The 25253-nt window shown below is 31.9% G+C and overlaps 2 protein-coding genes across 2 annotated transcripts in view; both read right to left on the bottom strand.

The window, feature by feature from the left end:
- Positions 1–545: 545 nt before the first annotated feature.
- LOC111619355 lies at positions 546–18795 on the bottom strand. The gene is made up of 19 exons (XM_023361066.1): positions 18411–18795; positions 10170–10377; positions 7717–7746; positions 7532–7644; positions 7390–7457; positions 7153–7322; positions 5546–7075; positions 5369–5476; positions 2893–2985; positions 2706–2819; positions 2446–2611; positions 2295–2378; positions 2152–2222; positions 1908–2082; positions 1663–1839; positions 1444–1559; positions 1235–1374; positions 1013–1166; positions 546–940 (listed from the first exon to the last, which is right to left on the bottom strand). The coding sequence occupies exons 1-19, from the start codon at positions 18435–18437 to the stop codon at positions 795–797; spliced, it is 3690 nt and encodes a 1229-aa protein (XP_023216834.1). The 5' UTR covers positions 18438–18795; the 3' UTR covers positions 546–794.
- A 122-nt stretch (positions 18796–18917) lies between these two features.
- Positions 18918–25253, bottom strand: part of LOC111619035 (structural maintenance of chromosomes flexible hinge domain-containing protein 1-like) — a 260024-nt gene continuing 253688 nt past the window's right edge. The window contains exons 47-52 of the mRNA XM_023360677.1: positions 24993–25164; positions 24122–24195; positions 22697–22868; positions 20014–20172; positions 19757–19942; positions 18918–19689 (exon numbers count right to left, since the gene is read on the bottom strand). Of these exons, the coding sequence (XP_023216445.1) occupies positions 19526–19689; positions 19757–19942; positions 20014–20172; positions 22697–22868; positions 24122–24195; positions 24993–25164 (927 nt within the window). The 3' untranslated portion in view covers positions 18918–19525. The remainder of the gene's footprint in view (positions 19690–19756; positions 19943–20013; positions 20173–22696; positions 22869–24121; positions 24196–24992; positions 25165–25253) is intronic.

Consider the following 25253-nt stretch of genomic DNA (forward strand, 5'->3'; position numbering starts at 1 on the left):
TGGCTGCGCGGCGAACCACTATCGCTCGTTGTTGTCAATGGAAACTTGCGGGTGGAAAGAAAGCTTAAAGGCCGATTCACGCTATCGCGGTAGAGATTTTTGTGTTCTCCATTCTCGCTGCAGAGAAAACCGCGTAGTAGTTTTCAAACACGCCCGAAAATTCACGCCGCAATCGAGTTAAAATTTTCTCAATGTAAAAACCCGTCGCTTATTTCGCTTTCCAACTGCGCGAGATGACGTCGCGACCCAAATTTCGCGCTGAAACAGCGACAGTGTAAACTTAGCTTAAAGCGGTTGCAATCGCTTCGCGTCGCTAAGGGACAGAAATAAGCGTCAAGTATTTTATCACTTTACGTAAAATAATTTCTGCAGGAAAACGAGAAAAATAAGCTTAAATCTTTTATTCGAAGTTTCTTCGTTAAAATAAAAATATAAAAAAATTCAAATTATTGCGATTAAAACGAAATTAACATCTGCGAAGAAGAAATTCGCAGCCCATTTACACTTTTATTAATTTTGTTCCTTCTTTAAAATTCTAAAGTTTAAATATTTATTAATTTTCAAAATGTGGAGATTTTTTACTTTAACGCGAGTTTTAATTTCATATTTGGTTTTAATATATAAGTACGATACGAATTTCTTTTATTTCGTTGGGACAATTACCATAATTAGATTGGTTAGAAAGTGAAAGACATTCTTTCGGAATGCCTTATGCAAATCATTGCTAAGGTGTCCCGGCACAGTAACATCGGGTGAAGTATTATACAATTATATACATAAAAGTGAAGTAGGATTCATCTTTTGATGGAGCATTCTTCGTCCGATCCGTCCCAACAATCCATCACTCCGTTGCAAAGATCTTGCTTAGCTACGCACTTTCCCAGTTGACATCGATGACCGTTACAAGACGAAATCGTAGAAGCACTTGCCGTATCTTTTTCTGTAGTAAATTAATGATAATTCGTTATCTTCGCCGACGGCAATCCACGCGTAGACGTCATCGAAAACTCACCTAAAATCGAATGCACCCAACTCAAAAAGCTGGTGACTTTTGTGTAGACCCCGGGCCTACCCGGTCTACCGCATCCGTCTCCGTTACTGGTAATACCCACCACTGTCCAACGACCGTCCGATCGTTGACACAATAAAGGTCCTCCGGAATCTCCCTTTAAATATTTAATTAAATGTAATCAAGTTTATCAAATTACAATCCGATCAGTTCGTGGCTACTCACCAAACAAGCGTCTCTTCCTCCTCTTTCGTACCCCGCACAAAACATCTGTTCGGTAATTTTATACAATGGAAGAAATACTGTTCTCTTTCGGCATTCTTCCGTATCCACAACCGGAAGCCACACTTCTTGCAAAGTATCGGCTGCAATCGTTAATTTCGTAAATTTGGGGAATGTATCGAAATTAAGAATAACAAAATGATCTTGCTTACGGAATAAGTGTCCGACTTCAAATAATTTTCCCCATCCTACTACCGTGCAAAGACGATTGTTCCACTGTTTGATATCTTCATGCAACCCAGGAAGACATACGGGACGAATATAATCGCTATAAAGTTAAGCGACTCGTTTTATTTTTTTCCATTTCTCAAAAAAATCGCGCGTTTTTAATATAGTTCTGGAATTAAATTATACAATGCCATAATTAATACCTGAACTGTACTGGATTTTTCATACCCAGAAGGGCGATATCGTTAATAAATCCCGCTTCTTTATAACCGGGATATATTAAAATATTAGAAATTACTCGAATTTCTTCGTAAGGAGATGGGTATTCGTTACCTCGTCGTAATAGACCCAGTCGTGCGGTCCAATAAGAAGTTTTAGAACTAAAAGAATTTTCAATTTCATTATAAGTCTATTAATACTTTAATAGTTAAAATATTTCGATTCTTACTGAAAGAAGCAATGCGCTGCCGTCATTAGCCATCGATTATTTATCAGCACTGCACCACATTGAAACTCTCCTTCTCTATAAAGAGCCACTTGCCACGGCCAAGATCCAGATTGGGAGCTTTGTCCTCCTATAATCCTACTTCGATTAACAGATGGAATAGGTCGTATTCCACACTCTAAACAGAGATTCATTAAATGAACCAATATCCAAAAATTTTGTAATAGAAAAACCGTTCAATTCGTACCTAAAGAATTGCAACTGACGTGGATCATTTCCTTTTTCCGGCAGATTATTTGCTGAACATCAACGGACGATCTACGATAGAAAAAAATTAATACAGTCATTCTAATGTAAAATATTAGTCCTAAATATTAAAAAGAACCTTACTTAGATACAATGTTTAAATGATCAAATTTATAAAAATTAGGTGTCGTTACAGATCCGGAACTCTTGACGGAAGAATTGAAATTTCTGCAAATAATCTTCATTGCATTGATAAATTTTAAAAGGAAATAATAATACAATTTATTTTTCTTACCTATATGTCAGAGTATTACAGACAGATTGTCCTACTTGTTCTATATCTGAGGGCATAAGATTTTCTGAACACATCATTCCCCATACTCCATTTTTTCTAACGGCAACGAATCCTTCCGAGGTATAATGATGATGGTCGTAATCTCCAGGAGTTTGGGTTAGTTTCACTGAATAAAGTGTAAATAATGTACATCTTTTTAAAAATATTAATAATTTTATAAATTTAATACATAGATAGATAAATGTATATATATTACTCACTGCAATGATTCTCATCACTACCAAACGGACAGTCTTGAATTCCGTCACATATCCGGAATTTTTCGATGCATTTTTTAGAGTTAGGACAGATGAATTGATCTCGAGAACACCAAGCTGATCGATAATTATCAAATCAATGAGTATTTATTTAAATCGCAAAACCAAAACTACAAATATTAATACTTACGGCATTGTAATTCATCGGTTTGATCCCAGCAATCGATAATTCCATCGCATATTTTACTATGTAAACGTTGAGCCCAGAAATATTCTATACACGCTGAAAATAAATCAGTCTTCAGTTGTATACAAATCCACTTTTTATTTAATTCCATTTACTGTATATAATTCTAGTTTTATAATATTTCAATTTTGGAAATCTGAAAAACATCTACGACTTGTTCGTCCGAACTGTAATGTGTACAATGTTAAGAACATCTTAAGACAACGTTCTTAACAGGATTTTGATGCATAAATTAATTTGTTATAATATAAACGTTAAGCAATATAATTTCGTGGATATTAACGTGATATTAGCGTATAAATATGCAAATGAGCTGCAGGTTGATATGCGGTATCATGAAGAAGCTTTCCAGTGAGAAGAAACTCCATATTGTGGACCTGCTGAAGAAAATATTCTGTTGAGAAAACAGCATCAGAAGTTGGTGTTGGGCGTTCGAGTGTATCCAGAATATAAAATACTGAGCTACCATATCACGTTTAAGAGCTGGCAGGAAGAAAACGTTGAGCGCCAAAACAGAAACGTTTGATAACGAGTGAACGTTGCGATACATCACAAGTAAAGAGGGAATTGAAACTGCTATGTTCTATACCTAATAGAATGGATAGCGTTATTTACACTGAGATACTTGACGATTATTTGTTACAATCTGTTGGTTATTGCCACATTGATAAGAGCTCTTTCGTTTATCAACAAAATAATGATCCAAAACATACATCCAAGTGGGCAATGTCATGGCTTCGGGATCAAAATATTAGTCTGCTTGAGTGGCCGCCTCAATCGCCCGATCTCGATCCGATTGAACACATCTGGTCCCTTCTTAAACCTCGCTTGTCTGACTATGCAACTCCGCCTGAAAGCAATTATGGAAACGTGTACAGGATGAGTGGAACAAAATAACATTGCACGATGCAGAATTATTATTAATTCTATGCCCGATAGCATTAGGAAGGTTTTAAAGGCCAAAGGAGGCTATTGACGTGTACCTTTTCCACAAATATGATATATATTTGTCTGCATCAAAATTCTCCCAACGCATATGTTCTTTGTACGTTACTATCATTAATAAAATAATTGTTGTTTAGATAATTATATACGTAAACATATAAATGTTACTGTGAAAGACCGAAATTAGAGAATGTCGATATTCTCTGGTGAATGTTGACACACACAAAATACGTCGGTGAAAGACCGAATATTTGGTTATTATACATTCGAACAATAGCCGGTATATGTTGACAAGAGCAGATAAGCTTTGGTGGAGGTCAAAACAACACCCGAGAAGCCGATATCGACAGAGAGAATTTGGCGATAGTCTGTCGCCAAATTCTTTGCCATTTCCTTCTGCTTAAATTGGCGATACTGTACGAATACAAGTCCCCGATGTCGACCGTGGCCGTACAGATGCTTGAAATGTGTTGGCGGTTGTTGTTGGAATAGAAGACGCCGACTTTTATAAATTAGCAAACAAAATTACTCTCAAGCAGCTTTATACCCGCAATCAGTTCGTAATTTGTAAAGAAAAGTTACTTTCCATAGATAATATTTCTTCTCAAGAAATATCGCTGAGAGAAGCAGCTGCAGCTAATTCGAAAAGTGGAGGGCAAGGTTATACACGCTGTCATTGCAAAAAGAAGTGTTCCACGAATAAATGCAGTTGTAAAAGCAAGGGACTCTTGTGCAATTCAAAGTGCCATAACAGTTTAAGTTGTTGCAATAAATAAGATTATATACCGTTAATCACATAATATATGTGTGTGTGTAATTTTGTGTATTATTTTCTTTAATGATTTAGAATGTACTGTTCGTTTTAGGTTCAACAGTTTATTTACATGTGCTGTTACTTAAGTTTTCTCCTAATATTAAAAAGTTGCATTTTTGTCTTAACGTAATAAAAATATTTTTATTCAACATTCACCATCAGTGCATGCTAAATGTCGACATTTGCCGGTGTAAGTCAGAAATAATGATATTTAGCAAATATTTCGTACATACACGAAATGACTGTGGGAATGCTGACATTCATGGAGAATGTTGACATTCGCCAGATATCGGTCATTCACAGTAACATAATAATGCATATAAATATAAAGTTTTTCGTACTAAAATGTGCCTGGCAACATTTTCCAGTTCTTTAAAATAGTCTCCTGCATTCTTTGGGAGGATTTTGACGTTTAATGTACGTAGAAGGTTTCTTTATTAATAAAAAGCAATCTTAAAGATTTTACTTTTTATTCATAAACATAACGTTAATTTTATAGTAATCACTACAGTCCTAAAGTTTTCTCCGGGGAAAAATTCTGAGTTCACTCTCGCGCCGGCCTGCCTATGTATTGCATTGCTTTATCCTATCAATCGAGGGTTCGAGCCTAAATGTCTTATTCAACGTTTGATATTGAATTTATCCTATAAAATATCTTACAGCAATTCATTTCGTCGGACAGATCTCCACATTCAAATCTACGATTGCACCTCATGGTCCAAGAAAGGCATTTTCCGTCATTTCCACATCGAAACCCTTGAGAACAATCTGAAATTATCCAAAATCATAAAATATTTGAAATCAGATCAAAAGTAATATTTCGGTTAAGAAACTTACCCTGAGATAATGTAAGATTTTCGTTTTTATTCATTTGAGAATCTTTATTCTTTGAACTGAAAATTTTCAAAGGCGACAGATCCTCATCCGATTTTATTTCTTGGGAAATTTCTGAAATCTCCGTATCTTCATTTTGGGATTCACTTTTGACTTCTACAGGAAAAGGTTTTATTGTGCTGGATAACATCATATTGACCGACATGTCAGACGATATAACTTTCGCTATTCCCGAAAAATTCTTGGAAATCCTTGGAGTGGACATCGACTCTTTCAAGTTATCGTTCGTTTGCTTTGAGTGTACGGATCTATTCGAGCGTTTCAAGGATAAGGTGCGCTCGACATTTAACGATCCATATTCGCTTCCGTACCTATGTTCGAATCTATGTTCGGAAGATCCAGAGTTTCTATGACTATTAGCAAGGAACGAGGATTGAGGACGAGAATATGAAGGATCTTCGTTCTGAAGAGATGTCTTCCGAGTAGTCGACAACGGATAGATTCGTTTTAAGTTTCCGAACGACGATGGATTAGGATAACGGTTTTTAAGATTAATATGTAATGACACACCGACGGTCAATTCGGTTGTTGAAACGGGAGTAACGGGAATAAATCCAGAATCTCCTGTTTGTTTGTCTGATTCTAGCGCATATACATGAGCTTCTCCTAATCCGGTTCTTTTTGGTGTCGCTTGAGATTGCTCCGAGTCGCTTCTTCTTCGCAGGGCGTAATAACCCTGCCAACTGCTGTTATCAATAGAGGGATGGAAATTAGTGGATTCGGAAGAATAACTTTTATTTTCTTGTACGGTTTCGTTTTCTTTAAGAGCGAACTTTGTTTGAGAGTTGAGACCATCATTAGAATTTTGAAGATTCTCGAAAGTAGATCGATTTATTGAAGTAGAATTGAACCTTTTCGATTGCTTCGTAATAAAGATCGGGACCCAATCTTGTTTATCATTTGTATCCGTTATTTCCAATGGAAACAATTCGGAATTAGATGTGATATTCGAAATTTTCTTAGTTTCGTTCGTCGAACTTTGAAAAATGGAAAGTGAAGAGGTTGGATTCGACGCTTTGACGCTTAGAAATTTATGCAGAATTTGACTATTATTTACTTCTACAGACGGTTTAAGTCGTCTTTCTTCTAATAAATCTTCGTCCTCGTCTTCGATATCTATATTGTGGCTAACGATCTGGGAACGAGATGTAGAAAATGGAATGGTAATGATTCTGTCTGTGGGCAAGGGATTGTTAGTTGGAATGTAAGGAAGCCAAGAACCATAATTAACGACGAGTGGTTTCTTAACATTTTGATGACTTTCGACGTTTTCCGCTTCCTCTTTCGCTTCGATAACTTCGCTCGTACGAGTAGGGGTCTCTGTATAAATATTTAAATCTTCAGTATCTTTAGTAGTATCATTGTTTTTCCTTTCCCTGTAATCTTCTGTTATAACTTCACCGTTTCTTATAGACGTTAATAAATAATTTTCTGTCGATTCAGAAATATTAGAAATAAGAAAATCCGGAGTATCTGAAAAAAAAAAATAATAATTTTAGAACATAACACACTTTCAAATCACATTAAACATCATTTAGTTTTATTCGTACCCAAATCTTCTAATAGGGAGATATTGAATTGTATGTAGTTTTCAAGATGAAGATTTGTAAGACCTTGAGAAAGAATCCCTCTGGCGATTTTTGGTGAATCGCCGATGGTAATGTTATGTAGTTTATTTTGGTCCAGATATATATGGAAATAAATGGAATCGCTGTGATTTCTAGTATAAAAATTATATAGTTTATTAATTGTCGACATTTAAATCACATTAAATTAAAACTACTTACCCAAACGTATGAACTCGAACACTTTTGATACTATGTTGTAAAATACTACGACTATAAATTGATTGTAACTACAAATAAAAAGGAAAATAAATATCGCATTATTATTAATAAGATTATAATACCAAGATTGTACTATACTTACTAAGTACTGATATTTGGCAATTTCTGGATGTATTTTTTCAGATGAAATATTTAAAAATGTCGAAGGAAATTGTTTTTCCGTGTTGATTAATAATTTACCATACAAAATAAAAACTGAAACAATTCAAATTTAATGTTGGTCTGTTATATTTTAAAAAAATATACAAACTATCGAAAATTACTTACTGGAAGATGATGGGTAGAAGTTTGTAATAACTGAAACAATTTGAAAAATTATTATACTTTGTATCTTTTTACTCCCCGTGGGCACTAAGACGGCCTGCTTTTAGCATGTCCATTATGGGTTCGGCCAAGCCCACAATGGGACGACCGGATGGTGAGGGACAAGGCCTACATCATTATTAAGCTATAATATTTAACTGGAGCAGCAGCGATTTGTTGTTAATAGCGGAGCACTGCAGTCAGAAGCTTCTACAGAAGTTGCATCACTATAGAACAAACCGCCATATTGTGATGGGAAGAAAGTTTTTGTTTTGTTTTTGAACTTGACATTGAAAAAGAGAAGATAAAATTAAAGAACAACATAAAGACGATAAAGAAAACATTAGGTCTATTTATCATATTGCAGCTGCATTTCCTATATGTTTCATCCATATATCTCTCGCTTCTGGGTAAACCTTCGATCTCACTTTTTCAAAATTTACTTAACCAATCTACATAGATTTTTTTCTTCGATGCGGAACACGATTATAATGATATTGTAAGTATTTATCCGGCATTCTAGTCAGGCCTCTGCTAATAGTAGTTTTTGATGCTATATCTGATTTTTCAACCCGAAAGTTTCTATGTTACGTGGATGTTGAGTTACACCTTATTAAAATCTCAAGATCTTTTGATAGGATACATTTTTCAATTTGATATAGTTCAGCCGAACTATATCAATTTGAAAAATATCCTTGAAATTATCCTTTCCAAGGATATTTTTCAATGTGCTTTTTACTTTCCCTGCTGTTATATATATACATAACAAGGGAAAGTATTGGAATCGTGTCAAATTTTAACCTCCGAGATTTCGTTTAATATTTCAGGATGGGGTAACGATTAAGAAACGAAATTTAGCATGGTAGTAGTTTCTATATAAGGGGAATTGATGCTATTAAATTTTGGTGGTTAAAGTCGAGAGGATGGGAAATAGAGGGAGTCACTTGTCATATCTCGAGAGGAATCGGACTTAATTTTACTCCTGATTAGCATTTACGATGTACTTTTTTTTTTATAAAACTTACTTCTACCCTCAAAATTAAAAGTTTTGCCATTTTATAATAATTAATAATATAATAGATTTTAATGATAAAATCTATAACAGATGACGCCGCAAACAATTTTATTCATTACAATTAAAAATATAAAGGTTATTTTTTAAACAAAATCTCATAACCGTCGGGAGAGTTTTAAATTTTTGCAATATCTAATTTTTTGACTGAGATAAACTAATTTTTGTAGCATTGTAAAAAATTGTCAAGAATGAAAAATTTCACGTATACGACGAAATTTAACATCAAAAATCTCTTATGACGTATAAATGATTTTGCCCGAAATCCTACCGAAGCCATTAATCTATAATACGTTAAAACTTGGGTTTTGATAAGTCGTGATTTCTATAGGCAGTACGTTGCATCATTCTTCTGTATTTAACACATAAAAGATGCAAATTTACATATACAGTACAATAAACATATAGTTCTACTGCTCGGTGCGTTTTATTTGTGTTACAAGTAGTGTGTCATGTTGATTAAGTTTAAAACACGTTCTCCTTATTAACTATAAAATTTACTTTCTATTTTTAATTTTAAAGCTTTTCTAATGTATAATACATAGATGTGGTTAATACTTACGCGAAGCTTTTCAATTAATCAAAAACTTTAATAAATAAATAAAAATCAGAAATGCTTCATTGAATTACAACTTTAAGCAACGAACTTACTACGCCAAAGATGGCGACTTCTGTCTTGCGTGCATATACTTGATTCCAGGGACTGCCACTCCAATATTATAGCTCCATACCCGACATATCCGGACGGACCACACCCGAAAAATTCTTATCCGAATTGGGTCCCGGTTCCCCCAGAGCGATAGGCTGCCTTAACCACTCGCCCATCCGGATGTCACACTTTGTACTATTAAAAAAATCAAATACAGTAGCCTATCATTATATCGAGCCTCGTTATATTGCAAATTCGGTTATATCGCGTTTATTTTTGGTCTCCAAATTTTAAAAGCACTCGAGTCAATAAGTTTTAAATTACCAATAGTCATTAAATTTCTTTTTGCATCGAAATACAACGGTATTTTATTCCTACCATTATCCTTGAAACTACCACTGCAGATGAAACAGTAAATTACATAGTACAGTTGGCGTTATGGTATTGATGTTTACGTAAACGTCATTCAAGACGATATAACCACGAATAAAATTTAGTATTGCAAAACGAAGCTTATTTTATATCAGAAATACTTGCTGATGAAATAATAGAGAGTAGAGAGTTCATAGCGTGTATAATCTGTTTAGTATAAGCCCGGAATTTTTAGTACTCGGTTATATCGCACTTTTTCTTTGTCTCCCGACAAGCGCGATATAACGAGGGGCTACTGTATTAAGTTATTGACTTATAACTTACCTCCTAAGTAAGCAGATAGAGATATAATGGCAAATATAGCCAAAATGACGACGCTGACAATAGTTACGATGGCACTGGTACTTCGACAGCACTTGATGATTTTCATTTGACATCGTTTCTTCTTACGTTTGCGATGAGGTGTGTATCTGTCTTCCCAGACTAGGTAAGGAGCTTTCTGGTGATAAGAGTTGGTATACGGAAGATAATCCTTCAAACAAAACATATTTAGACGAGCATTAAGAATTAAGTCTTGAAAGTTGTCAGTTTGCTAAATGACTGGATAGCATCCGCTATTTGCTGCTAGGACTTTAAAACAAGAGAAAATGAACTTATCCAAAGTGAGATAATCAATAGAAAACCACTTCGCCTGATGATTATAGTTACTGTATCATACCATTTTTTTAAAATAGGTTCGACGATAGTCTGCAACTATCAAAAATGATTAGTAGCGAAGAAACTTGACTTCTTTGCATCAATACGATATTTCACTTAGATATCAATTCTCTCTCTTTTCTTATAATTATTTCGTAGGAAAAAAATCTTTAATGTACATAGAGTAATTTATACTTATCGACCTCCCTTTTATTGAGCTGTATTGGCGAATAATTAAAAGGTACCACAATTTTTTCCTTTACAGCAGAATTTTTTCCGTTAAATTCGGAATGCATTACATCGGAGTCTGTTAAATCAAAAAAGCTTGCTGTATTTTTTTTGTAAATATAATTTTCCTTATAATTCTGCTTAGTTATTCAGAAATGTTTTTATAATAAGGGCATGTCTTGATAAATTTTTTCGATGTTATCTGATAGATTTCTATAGATATAGAGTACATTACATAATATGCCCAATTTTTTAAAATTACAGCTTTCGACAGTTCAAGTATTCAATTACTAATAGTTGTAATTAATTCCAGATTAGCACGTTTTAAGTAATATTTTAATTGAAAATACATTAATTTTATAAATATTAAATCGTTAAAAGTGTTTCAAAGTGTATAATTGGTTTTCTAATCTAGACAGAAATAACAATCAACAACCTTTTCCTTATTCGAAATTTAGAGAACAATAATTGGTGGGATGAACCAATGCTACAGGTGGGCGATGTACTTCCCGGGAAGACTATGAGAAACCCCTATTTCGGTATTAGTAAAGAAACCATGTAAACTTCACGTGGCCGCTCGTTGGGTGCGAACCCGCGACCAATTACTAGTGCTATTATTCTCTTGACCACTAGTGGGAACTTTCTTATTTATTAAATATAACAAAAATTACGCTTACGTACAGTTTAAAACATACATACAGGAGCTTCCTATTTACGAACGTTTAACTTATGAACAAATTACCAGAAGTATTCTATTAAGTACATCGAAGGATCAAACACTAACAATACGTGGTTATACTGTGTACAAACGTACTTTCTAGATTAGTTTCCCCGCGTTTCTTTATGCAGCGAGAGTGTACCGAAATGACGTCACGAGCAGTGTTGGCCAATTAGAAACCAGTATCAGTGTGTTCGCTATAAAGCGCTTCTCGAGCGCTGCATAAAGAAACGCGGGGTTTTCGACTTGCGACAAAACCTCGGAAACCTAACCTGTTCGTAAGTAGGGAAGCGCCTGTATTTGTTTTCGCCAGAAAATAACTTTTTTCTCAATTTCCATATTAAAAATTATTCGTATCCATACAATTTGCTATTTTATCAAATTAAAACTTAACTGTAATTAATATGTTGTAGGGCTTTTTTAAAATTTTGTCCGGAAAATATTAATATTGCGCGTTTTATATTCGAATAAAAATAATTTTAGCAACTGGAAATAAATTCTTTTATTCCCCGAAACGATAAGAAATATTCTGAATACGTTATCATATAAAATATACGAACAGCTGAGAAATTCAAACAGTATACAAGAAGCTGTAGTAGTTTCATCATTGTGATCTTTAGTTTAAGATACTGCATTTGGTAACGTCACCCTTAGTACTTAAATTAATTAATACATGAAGGAAACGACGCTAAAATACTTTTAAGCACGTGTTTGGAAGTTACTCGAAGCGAAAGATGTTGTCCCTTTCATTTTTTTTGATTTTTTTCTCATTACCCTCTACGATTCTAACAAGAGGCGATCTTTATCTGACAAAACGTGAAATTTAAGTCAACTATTGCAACTATTTAAGTCTAAAATACTTTTATAACAACAGTTAAATTTTCGATTTTGTACTAAACGAAGAAAGAAAACAGCGATCGAAATCTTAGAAACAGAATTCTCGTTAATACATTTAACTACTGAACCCAATGGGAACATGGAATGTTCGTAATTACTACTGTCCATTTAAAACGAAGTTAAAATGTCACCGGACTTCTTAAGAATGATGTAATTGGATAGAATCAATCTTGCTCAATTATTGCAAATAAGCTAAGCGAATTGTTACATTGGTTACAAAAACCTTCGAATTTTGCAACTTCCTTCCCTTTATTACGAATCACGTCAACAAACAAACAATTCTACCTATCGCGCAATGGCGCTTGTAACACCAAAATCATCTGTAAAAATAAATTTTTAATGTCTGTTTTATGTATTGCAACACATTCACTGTTAAAAAGCAAATCTTTCCTACCTTAAAAATAAAAATTATATATTCTCTTATTAACTCTCTGGGAACGAAACTCTCTTTATAACATATAACTCTATTGTTCGACTTTCGAACATAATGCGTTCCTAAAAATGTGTATAAACTAAGTTCCGTATATCTAAAATTATAATTTGGGACCGTGTATAACATATATATGCATCGCCAAATGGTAATTTTCAACTTATTTTCTTCGTTAGGCTGAGGTATTCGGGATTTAACCACGAATTGTCTTCATGCCACACCTACGCCTTTCCATCACTGTCATAAACTGGAAAACTTGTTTTATTGCTTAATATAGTATCCTTCCAATAACTGTCTGGCATAAATAAGCAGCTTATACAGATCCTAGATTTATTTCTTATAAGGGAGGGTGCAGCGGCACAAGCTATAAAAAAAAGGGCATCGTACGTACATATAAAATATACAGTATATATATAGGTATCACTTGATTAACGCAGTTAATTAATCCCTCGATGCTACAGCGTATATCAAAATCGCGTTAATCAAACACAGTGATACCTCGGTACTCGACCGAACAACCACCATTCGCTAGAACAAATTTTCGGTTAACAACAAATATTTTTATTTTTATTTTGTCATCAGTAAAAAGTTTTCTGTAATAAAAATGAGTAACTGATTTAAAAATAAAATGAAATCTTACGGCTCCCTTACAGATTAAGAAAAGGGCAACCCGAAGACAAAGGGGTGGACATGTGCCCAAAAGTACGGGCTAAGGTGTCAAAATGGTTTTCCTGGCAGAGGATCTTGTCCTAAAACTGTCGTCCTCCACTATGTTTTCTACAATTTGATCTACTGAAAGTGAAAATAAATTTTTTGTGCGTTACATAAAAATAACATTCTCACCAAATAGGGGCCTATCTTACACAGCTCCTTAAATAATAAACCATCCAACCAGCATCGAATACCCGATGCTGAGTTTCTCAGCATCAGGTATTCGATGATTTATTAATAACATTCTCATTTTTAAGCTACTATAATTCTACCTTTAAATAATTATACAGTCGACCCCCTATAACGCGGTAGATACGTTCCACTTTATAAGAATTTCACGTTGTAGGAATCCTTAAATACATGAGCCAATCACAGCCCGGCACGTGTGCAGTTTACGGACTACGGCTGTTTGAAAGGTTTTCTTCCATAAAATTAATCGATTCTAGACTAATTTGACTCAACATTTCCAAAACACGTATAATTTTTTGGGAATAATCCGTATAAACTATGCTATAAACAAAAAATTGTAGGATTACTTACCGAGTGTGCACCGTTCGACGACGCCATTGCTTAAGCTTGTTTTCGTCGCGGAGCAACGCACCAAATGGCGGGCGCGTTTTCTGATAAGTTATTTTTCTGCGAAAAATTCGTTGAACTTTGGAGACATCATTAATATTAATATAATTTTTATGACCGTTGAATAAGAAATGTTTTTTTCACAAGAAATGCATAAAATTACAGTACTGTATTAGACTTACAGTACCTAATTTATATACTGTACAGACGATAGTAAACTCAACTTACCCGCCTAAACTCTCCATAGCGTGTAAGTAGTTCGGCTGCTCGTCCACTATTGGTCCTGATTCCGACCAATCCTGTCGCGACACGAGTCGGCGATGACGTTTTACATTTTACAAGTCTCTTTTAGCATCTTTATACGAATACGGTCGCAATTTTTTCGCCGCGATATACGAATCCGCATTATATGAACCCGCGTTATAGGGGGTCGACTGTAATCTGCTTAAGTGCTCAAGGGCTGGATGTCTGTCCACTCTAGTTGAGACAGATGGAGATAGCCATAGCTGCCAGAAGTCAGATGAATTTATAAAGCTAATTTATAGTCTTTCGGTTATGTTTCCGGTCATGATTAGGATTAGGGTAATTGGATTGTTAAATAAGAAATTTAGAGATAGGATATCGCATAAACCAAAGGATAAGATTTAGTTAAGATATTACACGATAGAAGAATGGTGCTAGGTTTCCTCAACTTTAATAAATCTCATATTTATTATAATTATAAGAATACTGTAGTTAAATAGATTTGAGGTTTGATATTTACTGTATTCTGGGTCTTTCGGGGTGAACACCACAAAAATTTCTGATATTTCTATCGTTTATTATTACGATGGTAATCAAGTATGTTGAGATGTAGCCTGTGATTAGGATGATCTCTAAATTTGTTGATACTGAATGAAAATTATACTATAAAATAATTTTTGAGAATGAAAGAAATCGACTCGAATTCAATATTAGTTTTATTCCAATTTTGAAAATAATTAGTATAAGAAAATTTTAAGCTCAAATTAAACTAGCTTTTTATTGCTTCTATTCCTCAGAGTAATAAAAAGAATTAAATAATTAGATTTGTAATGATTTACTAGCGTATTTGTAAGAGAATCGAAATTCCACCCCATCATTCTACCGGAAAATTTCGACTAAAATTATTTTACTCGTACTACATGATCAATTTGAATTATGAATTTTTGCCATTGCGTTCAGAAGAAATAGTCAAACACAGCAAAGCGATTATCTCCAGTTAGATTTAAAATTTTTTCTCATGCCCTTGCACTTTCCATAGAATTCACACCTTCCAGCGAGACAGGTCTTCCAAGTTGAGAACTATTACGTAAGTCTTCCATTTAAAGCAACTTTTTATGTCCGAATGTTTGATACTCAGAAATACTGTATAGGACGATTATAAAATTCCCAACAACCTGAAAGGAGATTAATTGCAAAAAATGTCAAATAGTACTATTCACGTGATGTTTGTGTCAGAAAAAATAGCGATGAATTCGAATCTTCAATCGTTTTCGCTTATCTCGGTACTTTAATAAATGCATTCTTTTCTTAATCGACACATCTCAGTGTTTGCTTTTATTATAACTGTAGTTAACCCTTAAACTTGGCGCTCGTCTCTCGAAATGCCAGGTTATCTCGACATTATTCTACAGTATATTGATATATATCACTCTAAATAATTGTGAAGTTTTTATGTATTTACCAAAGTATGATAAACGATCATCATAACGCTTTCCAATAGTTAAAAACCTAATAACCTGAAACGATAAAAAAAAATCTGTTTCTCGATTTTACCATATAGTTTTTGTTGATCTTCAACTTTTCATTGATACAAAATATGATCGGCTTTTAAGAGCAAAATAACAATTTCGAATATTTAGGATTGAATTTATCGCCGAGAAACTCGGGTCTGTAGGTTATATTGCTTTTTCGCCTCTTACGAATAATCTTACTTCAGTCCGATTGATCAGCGAGTTTGGATACGAATCTATTTATTTTCTGAAAACTAAAAAGATTTTTTACATACAATGAATGTTGGAAAATAGAATACCATCCAAATAAACCGAAAACCATAAATAAGAATTTCCCAGTGCGAATGTACAGTACGCACTCAAATATTGAAAGGGTATATATTGAATATCTGGTTAAATAAAAAAAATTATGAGTTGTCACTTTCATGGTCCAATACAACTCGATAAAAATCCGATATGAAAAATCTAAGCTATTTTTCTTATACAATTGTCAAATGTATTTCTGTAATTTAAAAGTTCTTATCGCTAAAAACGCTATTTCATAAAAACAGCGAAACAATATTCAGTTAATTCGGAATCAACTAAATAGAGAGTGATCACCACCACATTAGATACTTAAAGGTCTTCTTCCAATATCTAACGTGGTGATTATTTTCTATTTGGTTGATTCTGAATTATTTGAACAAATCCAATCATTCATATATAGGAATTAATAATGACACGAAAACGTAGTAAAATTGGTTTGGATGTATTTCAAAGATGTGCTTACGATAAAACCAAAAGCTAATTTTTTGTTAGTTTCTCCGCCTCGTGGACACTAAGAGGTCCCTGTATAAAAGTAAGCCCATTATGGGTTCGGCCGGATCCACATGGGGCGGCTGGATGGTAAGGGACGGGGTTAGACGTATTCAGAATGATCATACCCAAAAAATTTCTGTCTGGATTCGATTCAGAGTTCCCCCAGGGCAGTAGGTTGCCATCTTAACCTCGCGGCCATTCGGCCGTCAAAGTTAATCTCGTTTATATAAATTGGTCTATTCTCTTTTCGTATAATTGTTCGGTGAAAACATTTTCATTGTTCTCAAATACGTATGGACGATGACAATAAAAAAAATGACGTAAGAGGAAACGCTTATGTTTCGCTTAATTTCGTCTAAAGTCTAAAGTTTTCTATACAAATTATCCATACAAATTTAGTGTCGAACGTTTTGTTCGACACTAAATTTGTATGGATATAAAAATTAACGGAGGAAATTACTGTTACTCGAATCGCCAGAATTAATATAAAGCGATCTGATTATTATTAACTGAAAACACGAGTGGATGAAGGAATTACAATTATTTAAAATTCTATTGTCCTGCAAAGATTGTGTCAAGAACCGTCTATCATAAAGCACCATCAAAATTCCAGAAATTAAATGACACTCGGATTTATAAACGGATAAAGGGGTTAAATTACATTAAAATTACATAATAAAGTTTTAAACATAAGTTTACTCAAAACTTGTAACATAACACCTCAATCTACTCGATTCCAGATTCCCTGGAATATTGTTAATTATTGTCGTACGATCTACATTTGACTTTTTTATGTTAAAAACGAATTTATAAAAACAATGCATAACAATTGAAAAATTAAACAAAGCTACAAGAGCATGAAAATTTTCTAATCTCACAGAAATAGCCTCTGAATTTTTTAAAACACGAATTGAAAAACTGGAAAAACCGATTGTTTTCAATCTTTATTACGAATAAAAAACATTATGTAAATTAACTCATTTTGTATGCGCATTTTTTTCTAATACACCGTGACTTGATATCTCGTAGAATAGAGGAAATATGCACTGTAACACAATGTGCTTCAATCATTTTTATATGCAGGGATTTTTATATTAACATTTTTTTCTGTCTACATTCTATTTGATCTCGCATGTTTTACGTTTTAATCGAATGATTCACTTATCTATATCAATTCTAACATCAACTTATAGTAATATCATCGTAAGTTTGATACAAACAATAGAAATAAAATAATAAGAATCTGTTGTCTATTTTGTATATAAATTTTATCTAAAACGAATATTTAAACTTTTATCCGCTTGCAGGCAGAACATCTACATTTAATGAAATACTCCACGAACTCCTATTGAAGTTTCATCTTATAAAAATCGTTAACATCAATCGATTGCAGCACGACTAAGGTCTATTTCCTTCCACAATATCGGAAACGTTTTGGTTTCACTTATTTGACCTTGGTTACGTTCATTTATTCCTCGAAGAAGGAGAAGAAAAACTGGATTCGTTGCAGAAACGAAGAAGAGGTTATCGACCCGCATTATCCTGTTTATCCTAACCGAAAAATTTCTCATTTCGACTATTCTAGACAATTGCAATGCCGACAAAAACCGATAACTTTTTCTCTTTGAAATCTTTTTTTTTTTAAATATTTGGCTATCGAACGATTACCTTCGTCCAGAAGTTCAATTACAAATTTAACGTCGGGATTTTTAAAAATAAATATCTACAACAATTACATTAAAATAATAGATTCTTACCTCATCTCGATGTGTCTTATTGTGCATCCCGGGTATCGATCTATTCCAGACGACGTTGGATTACAATTGACTCGACGGGAATAGGGATGGCAATCTCAGTTTCGGCATCGTACTAAGAAGCACGCGGGATCTCATGCGATCTCGAAGGTCATCCAACTAGACAAGAGATGAGTTCTGAAAACTCGTTCGACTGGACTCGGGCTTTATCGAGTAACCTTGACTCTTAGCGGTGTCAATGCGATCGTCTAACTTCTCCCGAAAACACTAATATCTCGCATACATTCTTAGCATTACAAAACGCGATCTCTGCCCGTGAATTTCTTACCTTCTCTCTTTTCTCTCTCTTTTGTAAGGAATTTACATTTCAAAATACAAATAACGTTTCCAAACAGCGTTTATTTTAGACAATTAAATTCATATTGTATAATAATGTTTATCGAAAACAAATTTACATTTATTCTGGGTCTAAATTGCCTCTTTCGGCGTAAAAATAAACGAATAAAATTATTTTCTCGTTTAAATTTCTGTGTATTGAAATAATACATCGGTACATGAAAATGAGATTATTTTAACATAGAACAAATCGTATTATTATCGATGAGCGAACAAAAGTTGATACTAATACTGTGCTACGATGTGAATGTTATGAGATTTTAATCTGTCCAATATACTTAAAATACATTCTTTATACAACGCCGGAGACACGAGAAAGAATTATTTCTTGAGATGATTAAAATAAAATAAACTGATATTGATTTCGTTACACTTTCGTACTATTACACTCTCGGTGTGAAATTGTAATAGATTCCTTAACTCACAAAGACAGCTATAATGATGTCAATCGGCGATTTAAAAAAAAATTATAGATTATACTATAATAAAGTCTAATCTATATGAAAGATGAACTGTCATTGTGCTGATTGATTCATTGCAAAATATCTGTTTCTCTTAAATTTAAATTAATGAGAGTCCCCGTATAATATTCTTCCACCTTGAATGCAAACATGTTTGTATATTTACAGGTAGTTTCGAGAATATGGGACCCGCTTTCAACTGCTATCTAAAACAGTTTAAAGGGTAACTGGCAGTATCGGACGACCACAATATCAGAAGAATCATGTCTTGCGTCTTCTTTTATTTGGACTTCCTCTAACGGGTGTTTCTGATCTTCTCCTTCCCCCTACTGAAGATCCACTACGAGGACTATAATTAACACTACGAGTCGAAACGCCATTAATGTTATATGATGATTCGACTGCGGGAGATTCATCTGAATTGTCTAATAAAATACATTTATTATTAATAGTTTATAGGGAGCGTTAATAAGAAACGAGCTTTAAAGTTACCATAATCGATGCCTTGTTTTCTTCTACTAGAATCACTGTTAGAAAACTGTTTACTGGGAATGGACGTTGTCGTAACAGAGCTCGTATGGCCACGTCTTGGAGTGCTGCGTAATTCCGGCGGCATATTCAGAGAAACCCCTCTTGTAGAAACTCGAACTGGTGAAGAATTTTTGGACGTCGACATTCCTGCAAATACGTTTTAAATAAAATTATAGTAATCAGATAAAGAACGCTTTCTCCTTAAATACAACGATTACCTAATTTTTCTTCAATCTCTTGCAATCTTTTCTCAGTTTCAAGAAACTCTTGCACCTTTTCCTTCATTTCTGGCGTTTCTTCTAACAACTTTTGTTCCTGAAGTTCTTTTTGCGCTTGTTGATTCCTTTCTATTGCATGTTTCAATGCTTCTAATAATGCTGTAAACAATTTTAACATTTTTTAAATATTGTAAAATTGATATTATGAATTAGTAAAATTATTTAAATTATTTTAAATAATTATTTCTTTTTAGAGTTGAAATATAAGTTAATAAAAACCGAATATTTAAAGTAATAATTTTTCTTAATTATACATGTACACTAATAATTTAAACAAAACGTATCTTCCAACAAAAAATTTTCAGTAAGAAATAAATCAATGTAATATTTTATTTGACTGAACTGGATTTAAATCAGAGAAGGCAAAAATATAGGACAAAGTTGTTCTGTGTCATATATTAATTTGCATTTGTTATCATCATAATCTACAATTTTTAATATTAATTTATATCCAAGAAGGCATTTTAACACTAAACATGGAAAGTATAGAAAGAGTTATTTAATATACAGTACAATAAAAGTATATATAATGATACTGTATATTTTTAATTAAAAGATATAATTTCACATTATCCACAATAAGAAGTGTGTCTTTAATTAAAAGTATTTTTGCTTTTTGACAAGAAAAGCATCAGTTAAAGTTCAAAAATACAAAACAATTTCAGTTACATTCAAGTGATGATTTAAATTTTAAATCAAAATAAACAAATTTTTAAATACTAACATTTGTTTCTTCTTTTACAAAATGTTGAAGAAAATGTGTCATTCCTTGTCACATATAGTTGCACGTTTTAATGTGCAAATGTTGCATGCATTGTTAGTCTCAATATAGATGGCTTCTACCAGGAATAATATTTTTTAGTTTCTTGAGCTGAACACCAACTATCTTGTCCCACTTTAGCTTATAATTGTCCTCTGAAAATAGGATGGCTAGTGCCATTGTCGTTCTCACGTATTTTACATCATACTGCAATCCATTTGATTAAATTTCTCTCTGTTGTTCAATATATAACAAATGTCTGCTTCCAGGTTTTTCTAGCGGCATGGCATATATATACTCCAGCTCTTTATTTGTTTCTCATCTATCCCTATCATTGAATAAAATCTATATAAGGTAGTCAGCAATTTTACTGGTAACTGAAAGATTTTTGCATAATTTTAATAATTTATATGTCATGTTTGCTGCAAAGATACAGGGATGGAAGAAAAATGCAATTTACAGTCTGGTACTGAAGTAGCTGGAGGAAAAGTTTGATGTTTAATTTTGTTGTTTAAATACTTAAATTTTGAAGTAAGTAGAAAAACCACTATTACTCATAGAGTTCTAAAAAACTTATAACTTTATCTGTAAGACAGATTTGAATGAAGAATATTTGTACACTCTTCTTATGTGAGAAATGAATGCTGCATTGACAAAGCTGCTAAACTGGTAGGATTCTTTGATAGGGAATAGTGGTGGTAATTTGCTTTTTTGATATACACTAAACTGGAAGTTACTGTTTTGATAGGATGTTAACAAGTCAAGGAATGCTAGTTTGTTGTAACATCCTTTGCTTCTAGTGCAAAGATTATAGATTGAAAGATGTTGCTGATATGGTTTGAAAATATAGCAAAATCAGCCTTTTCATGCTTCCATCCTATTAATCAAAAGAGGCAATCATATCTAATTAATCTCTAAATTAATAAATATGAGATATGGAATTGTAAAAGGTCTACAAAATTAGAAGAAATTAGAGAAAAAGTGGCTATTAGATCTTTCCTACATTATAATTTGTGAAATGAATTCTACAATAAAAAGCTGTGAAATCAATCCAAAATAATAAAAACTATAAAAATATGAAAATGTTTTAAATTATAATAAATCAGTGAAATTAATATATGAAGTACATTTAGAATATTTATATCATATAATGTTAATTGTAGAAAAATATTTAGTTTTCAATATAAACTATTTAGATACCATTATTACTGATATAATTTTCTATTATATGAATCCAGAATTGATTTGCTAACAACTCATTTTTATTAACAGGAACTATAGAGTTTTCATATGAAATAAAATAAATTTGACTGGCAAAATTAGCATTTACTATATATTTTTAATGTTTAAAAATATTTAATATTTTGGAAGTCTCTGAATAGAAATGTATTCAAAATACTTTTTCTTTAAATTTTGCAAAACTTTTAAAATATCTTTACTTTTTTAAAAGAAGGGGATAGATGAATTCTGTAATGAGGCTTTTCAATGTATGGTTAAATGTAAAAATTAATAATAATAAAGAGAAGTAAACAATTATTATAATTAATCTGAGATTTATAATCTGCATTACGCAGTACAATGACTTAAAATATCAAATTATGGGTGATTCAGAAATCCTTGACGTATCAGCCATTTATGCTACTACATTGTATCACCATGTTGAATGTATGAAAGTTAATAATAAGCACTTTCATGAATATAATGCATTTGTAAAATAATAGATGAATGTATTAACCTAATTAAAAACCAACATAAACTTAATTAATTTAATATTGATATATTTAATTTTTCCATGTTAATAGAAACTGTTATTTTTATCAATATATTTTCTCGTTTAAATAAATATTAAAAGTAATATCTTACTGATTTGTGAGTTAATTTTAGAAACTTCTTTAGATGGAGGCTGCCCAAAAACAACTCCTTTCATTCGTTCTATTGGAGGAGCCCTATTCTGCTGGCCACCAAATTTACCATTACTTCGAATTCTTTCCCCTGTCCTCGTCAACAATGTTGGACAGTAACCATGTTTTACCACCTAAAAATATTAAATTTAAAATTAATTTTAAAGATGATATATTTAAATAATTTTTATTACATGTTTAAGAAAAAATTGTTTAAAAGTATTTTTCAAGATAAAATATTTAGATTTTATCTTAAATATAAATAAATATATGTGAATAAATTTTAACATTTTTAAATTTATACAAATATTGCCACATCTCTCTTACAAAAACAGAAGATTGTACTGATATCATAAAATTTATTATAAACTTTAAATACTCTTTGAAAACTTTAAAATTATTGAATTAATTTTAAAANAATACTTACTAGAACTTTGTCTGAAAACCTCATCATAAAAACAAGTTTTTCTAGCATTTTACATACTTTTAAACTTATATATGAACAATTAAAATATAAACATAACTAAGAATCAGAAAAACAAAACATAATCAACATACACAATTATTTATGTTAAAAACTATAACCTTAAACAATGAGCACAAGACCATCAACAACACTTAGTAAAAGGTCACTTTATGTCAGTATTAATCAAATATGCAACCAATAAAAAACTTAATGAAAACTGAGAAGAGATTAAACTTATCCAAATAACAAAATAAAAATATCTAATAATGATAGCAGAGGAGCTTTGAATAATTGAAAAGTTTTATAAAGGTGAAAAAATAACAAAATCTGAAAAAAGAAACAAATTTGTTAAACTTATGAATTGGGCCTAAACTCTATGAAAAGCAAAAATGCCAAGAAACTTGTGTTTAAATTTTATTGCATATCAATATTTTCTATATATAGATAACATTGACAAGGTCATTGCAAAAAATAAGCAGTTTTTAAATCATGGCCTAAATAAACTCAATTTTTCAAATGAATTTAAAGTTCAAAAGCTAATTGAACGGTTAACCTTAATTTATGGGTAAGTGTGAAAAACTGTATATATATTGTTAAACTGGATTAGATTGGATTGTATTAATGGGATAAGGTAATGCAACACAAGGACAATCTACTAAGCTCTTGAGAAAATTTCCTATAAGAGACTAGATTTAACTGTTAGATATTGAAGAAAACCTGGAAAATTCCATACAACCAGCTGTTGGCCAGATGTGGCCACTGATGGGTTATTGTTAAATTATATATTGTTATCCTTTTTTGTTTTCATATAAGTTTATTATAACCTAAAGACAATGAGTTTTAACTCCTCAAAAGTACTTGATAAATTAAAACAAAGTTCTTGAGAAAAAAGCCATATTTTATTTTTTTGACTATAAATACCAGGAGTAACAACCAAACATTTTTCACAGCAGGCCACATAACTGAGAGAATGACAAGCCNCAAAATAATAAAAACTATAAAAATATGAAAATGTTTTAAATTATAATAAATCAGTGAAATTAATATATGAAGTACATTTAGAATATTTATATCATATAATGTTAATTGTAGAAAAATATTTAGTTTTCAATATAAACTATTTAGATACCATTATTACTGATATAATTTTCTATTATATGAATCCAGAATTGATTTGCTAACAACTCATTTTTATTAACAGGAACTATAGAGTTTTCATATGAAATAAAATAAATTTGACTGGCAAAATTAGCATTTACTATATATTTTTAATGTTTAAAAATATTTAATATTTTGGAAGTCTCTGAATAGAAATGTATTCAAAATACTTTTTCTTTAAATTTTGCAAAACTTTTAAAATATCTTTACTTTTTTAAAAGAAGGGGATAGATGAATTCTGTAATGAGGCTTTTCAATGTATGGTTAAATGTAAAAATTAATAATAATAAAGAGAAGTAAACAATTATTATAATTAATCTGAGATTTATAATCTGCATTAAACAGTACAATGACTTAAAATATCAAATTATGGGTGATTCAGAAATCCTTGACGTATCAGCCATTTATGCTACTACATTGTATCACCATGTTGAATGTATGAAAGTTAATAATAAGCACTTTCATGAATATAATGCATTTGTAAAATAATAGATGAATGTATTAACCTAATTAAAAACCAACATAAACTTAATTAATTTAATATTGATATATTTAATTTTTCCATGTTAATAGAAACTGTTATTTTTATCAATATATTTTCTCGTTTAAATAAATATTAAAAGTAATATCTTACTGATTTGTGAGTTAATTTTAGAAACTTCTTTAGATGGAGGCTGCCCAAAAACAACTCCTTTCATTCGTTCTATTGGAGGAGCCCTATTCTGCTGGCCACCAAATTTACCATTACTTCGAATTCTTTCCCCTGTCCTCGTCAACAATGTTGGACAGTAACCATGTTTTACCACCTAAAAATATTAAATTTAAAATTAATTTTAAAGATGATATATTTAAATAATTTGTATTACATGTTTAAGAAAAAATTGTTTAAAAGTAT

The sequence above is a fragment of the Centruroides sculpturatus genome, unplaced genomic scaffold, assembly GCF_000671375.1.
Source record: "Centruroides sculpturatus isolate CEXI.00-Female unplaced genomic scaffold, Cexi_2.0 scaffold38, whole genome shotgun sequence".
NCBI classification, from domain to species: Eukaryota; Metazoa; Arthropoda; class Arachnida; order Scorpiones; family Buthidae; genus Centruroides; species Centruroides sculpturatus.

What these genes read in the sequence shown, in the direction of transcription:
- LOC111619355 (XM_023361066.1), bottom strand. Translation starts at nt 18,437, where the DNA reads ATGCACAATAAGACACATCGAGATGAG. An exon ending in GTCCGACGAAATGAATTGCT is followed by an intron (nt 2,986 to 5,368) that starts GTAAGATATTTT and finishes ATTTATTTTCAG; the next exon opens with CGTGTATAGAATATTTCTGG. An exon ending in AACCGATGAATTACAATGCC is followed by an intron (nt 2,820 to 2,892) that starts GTAAGTATTAAT and finishes ATTATCGATCAG; the next exon opens with CTTGGTGTTCTCGAGATCAA.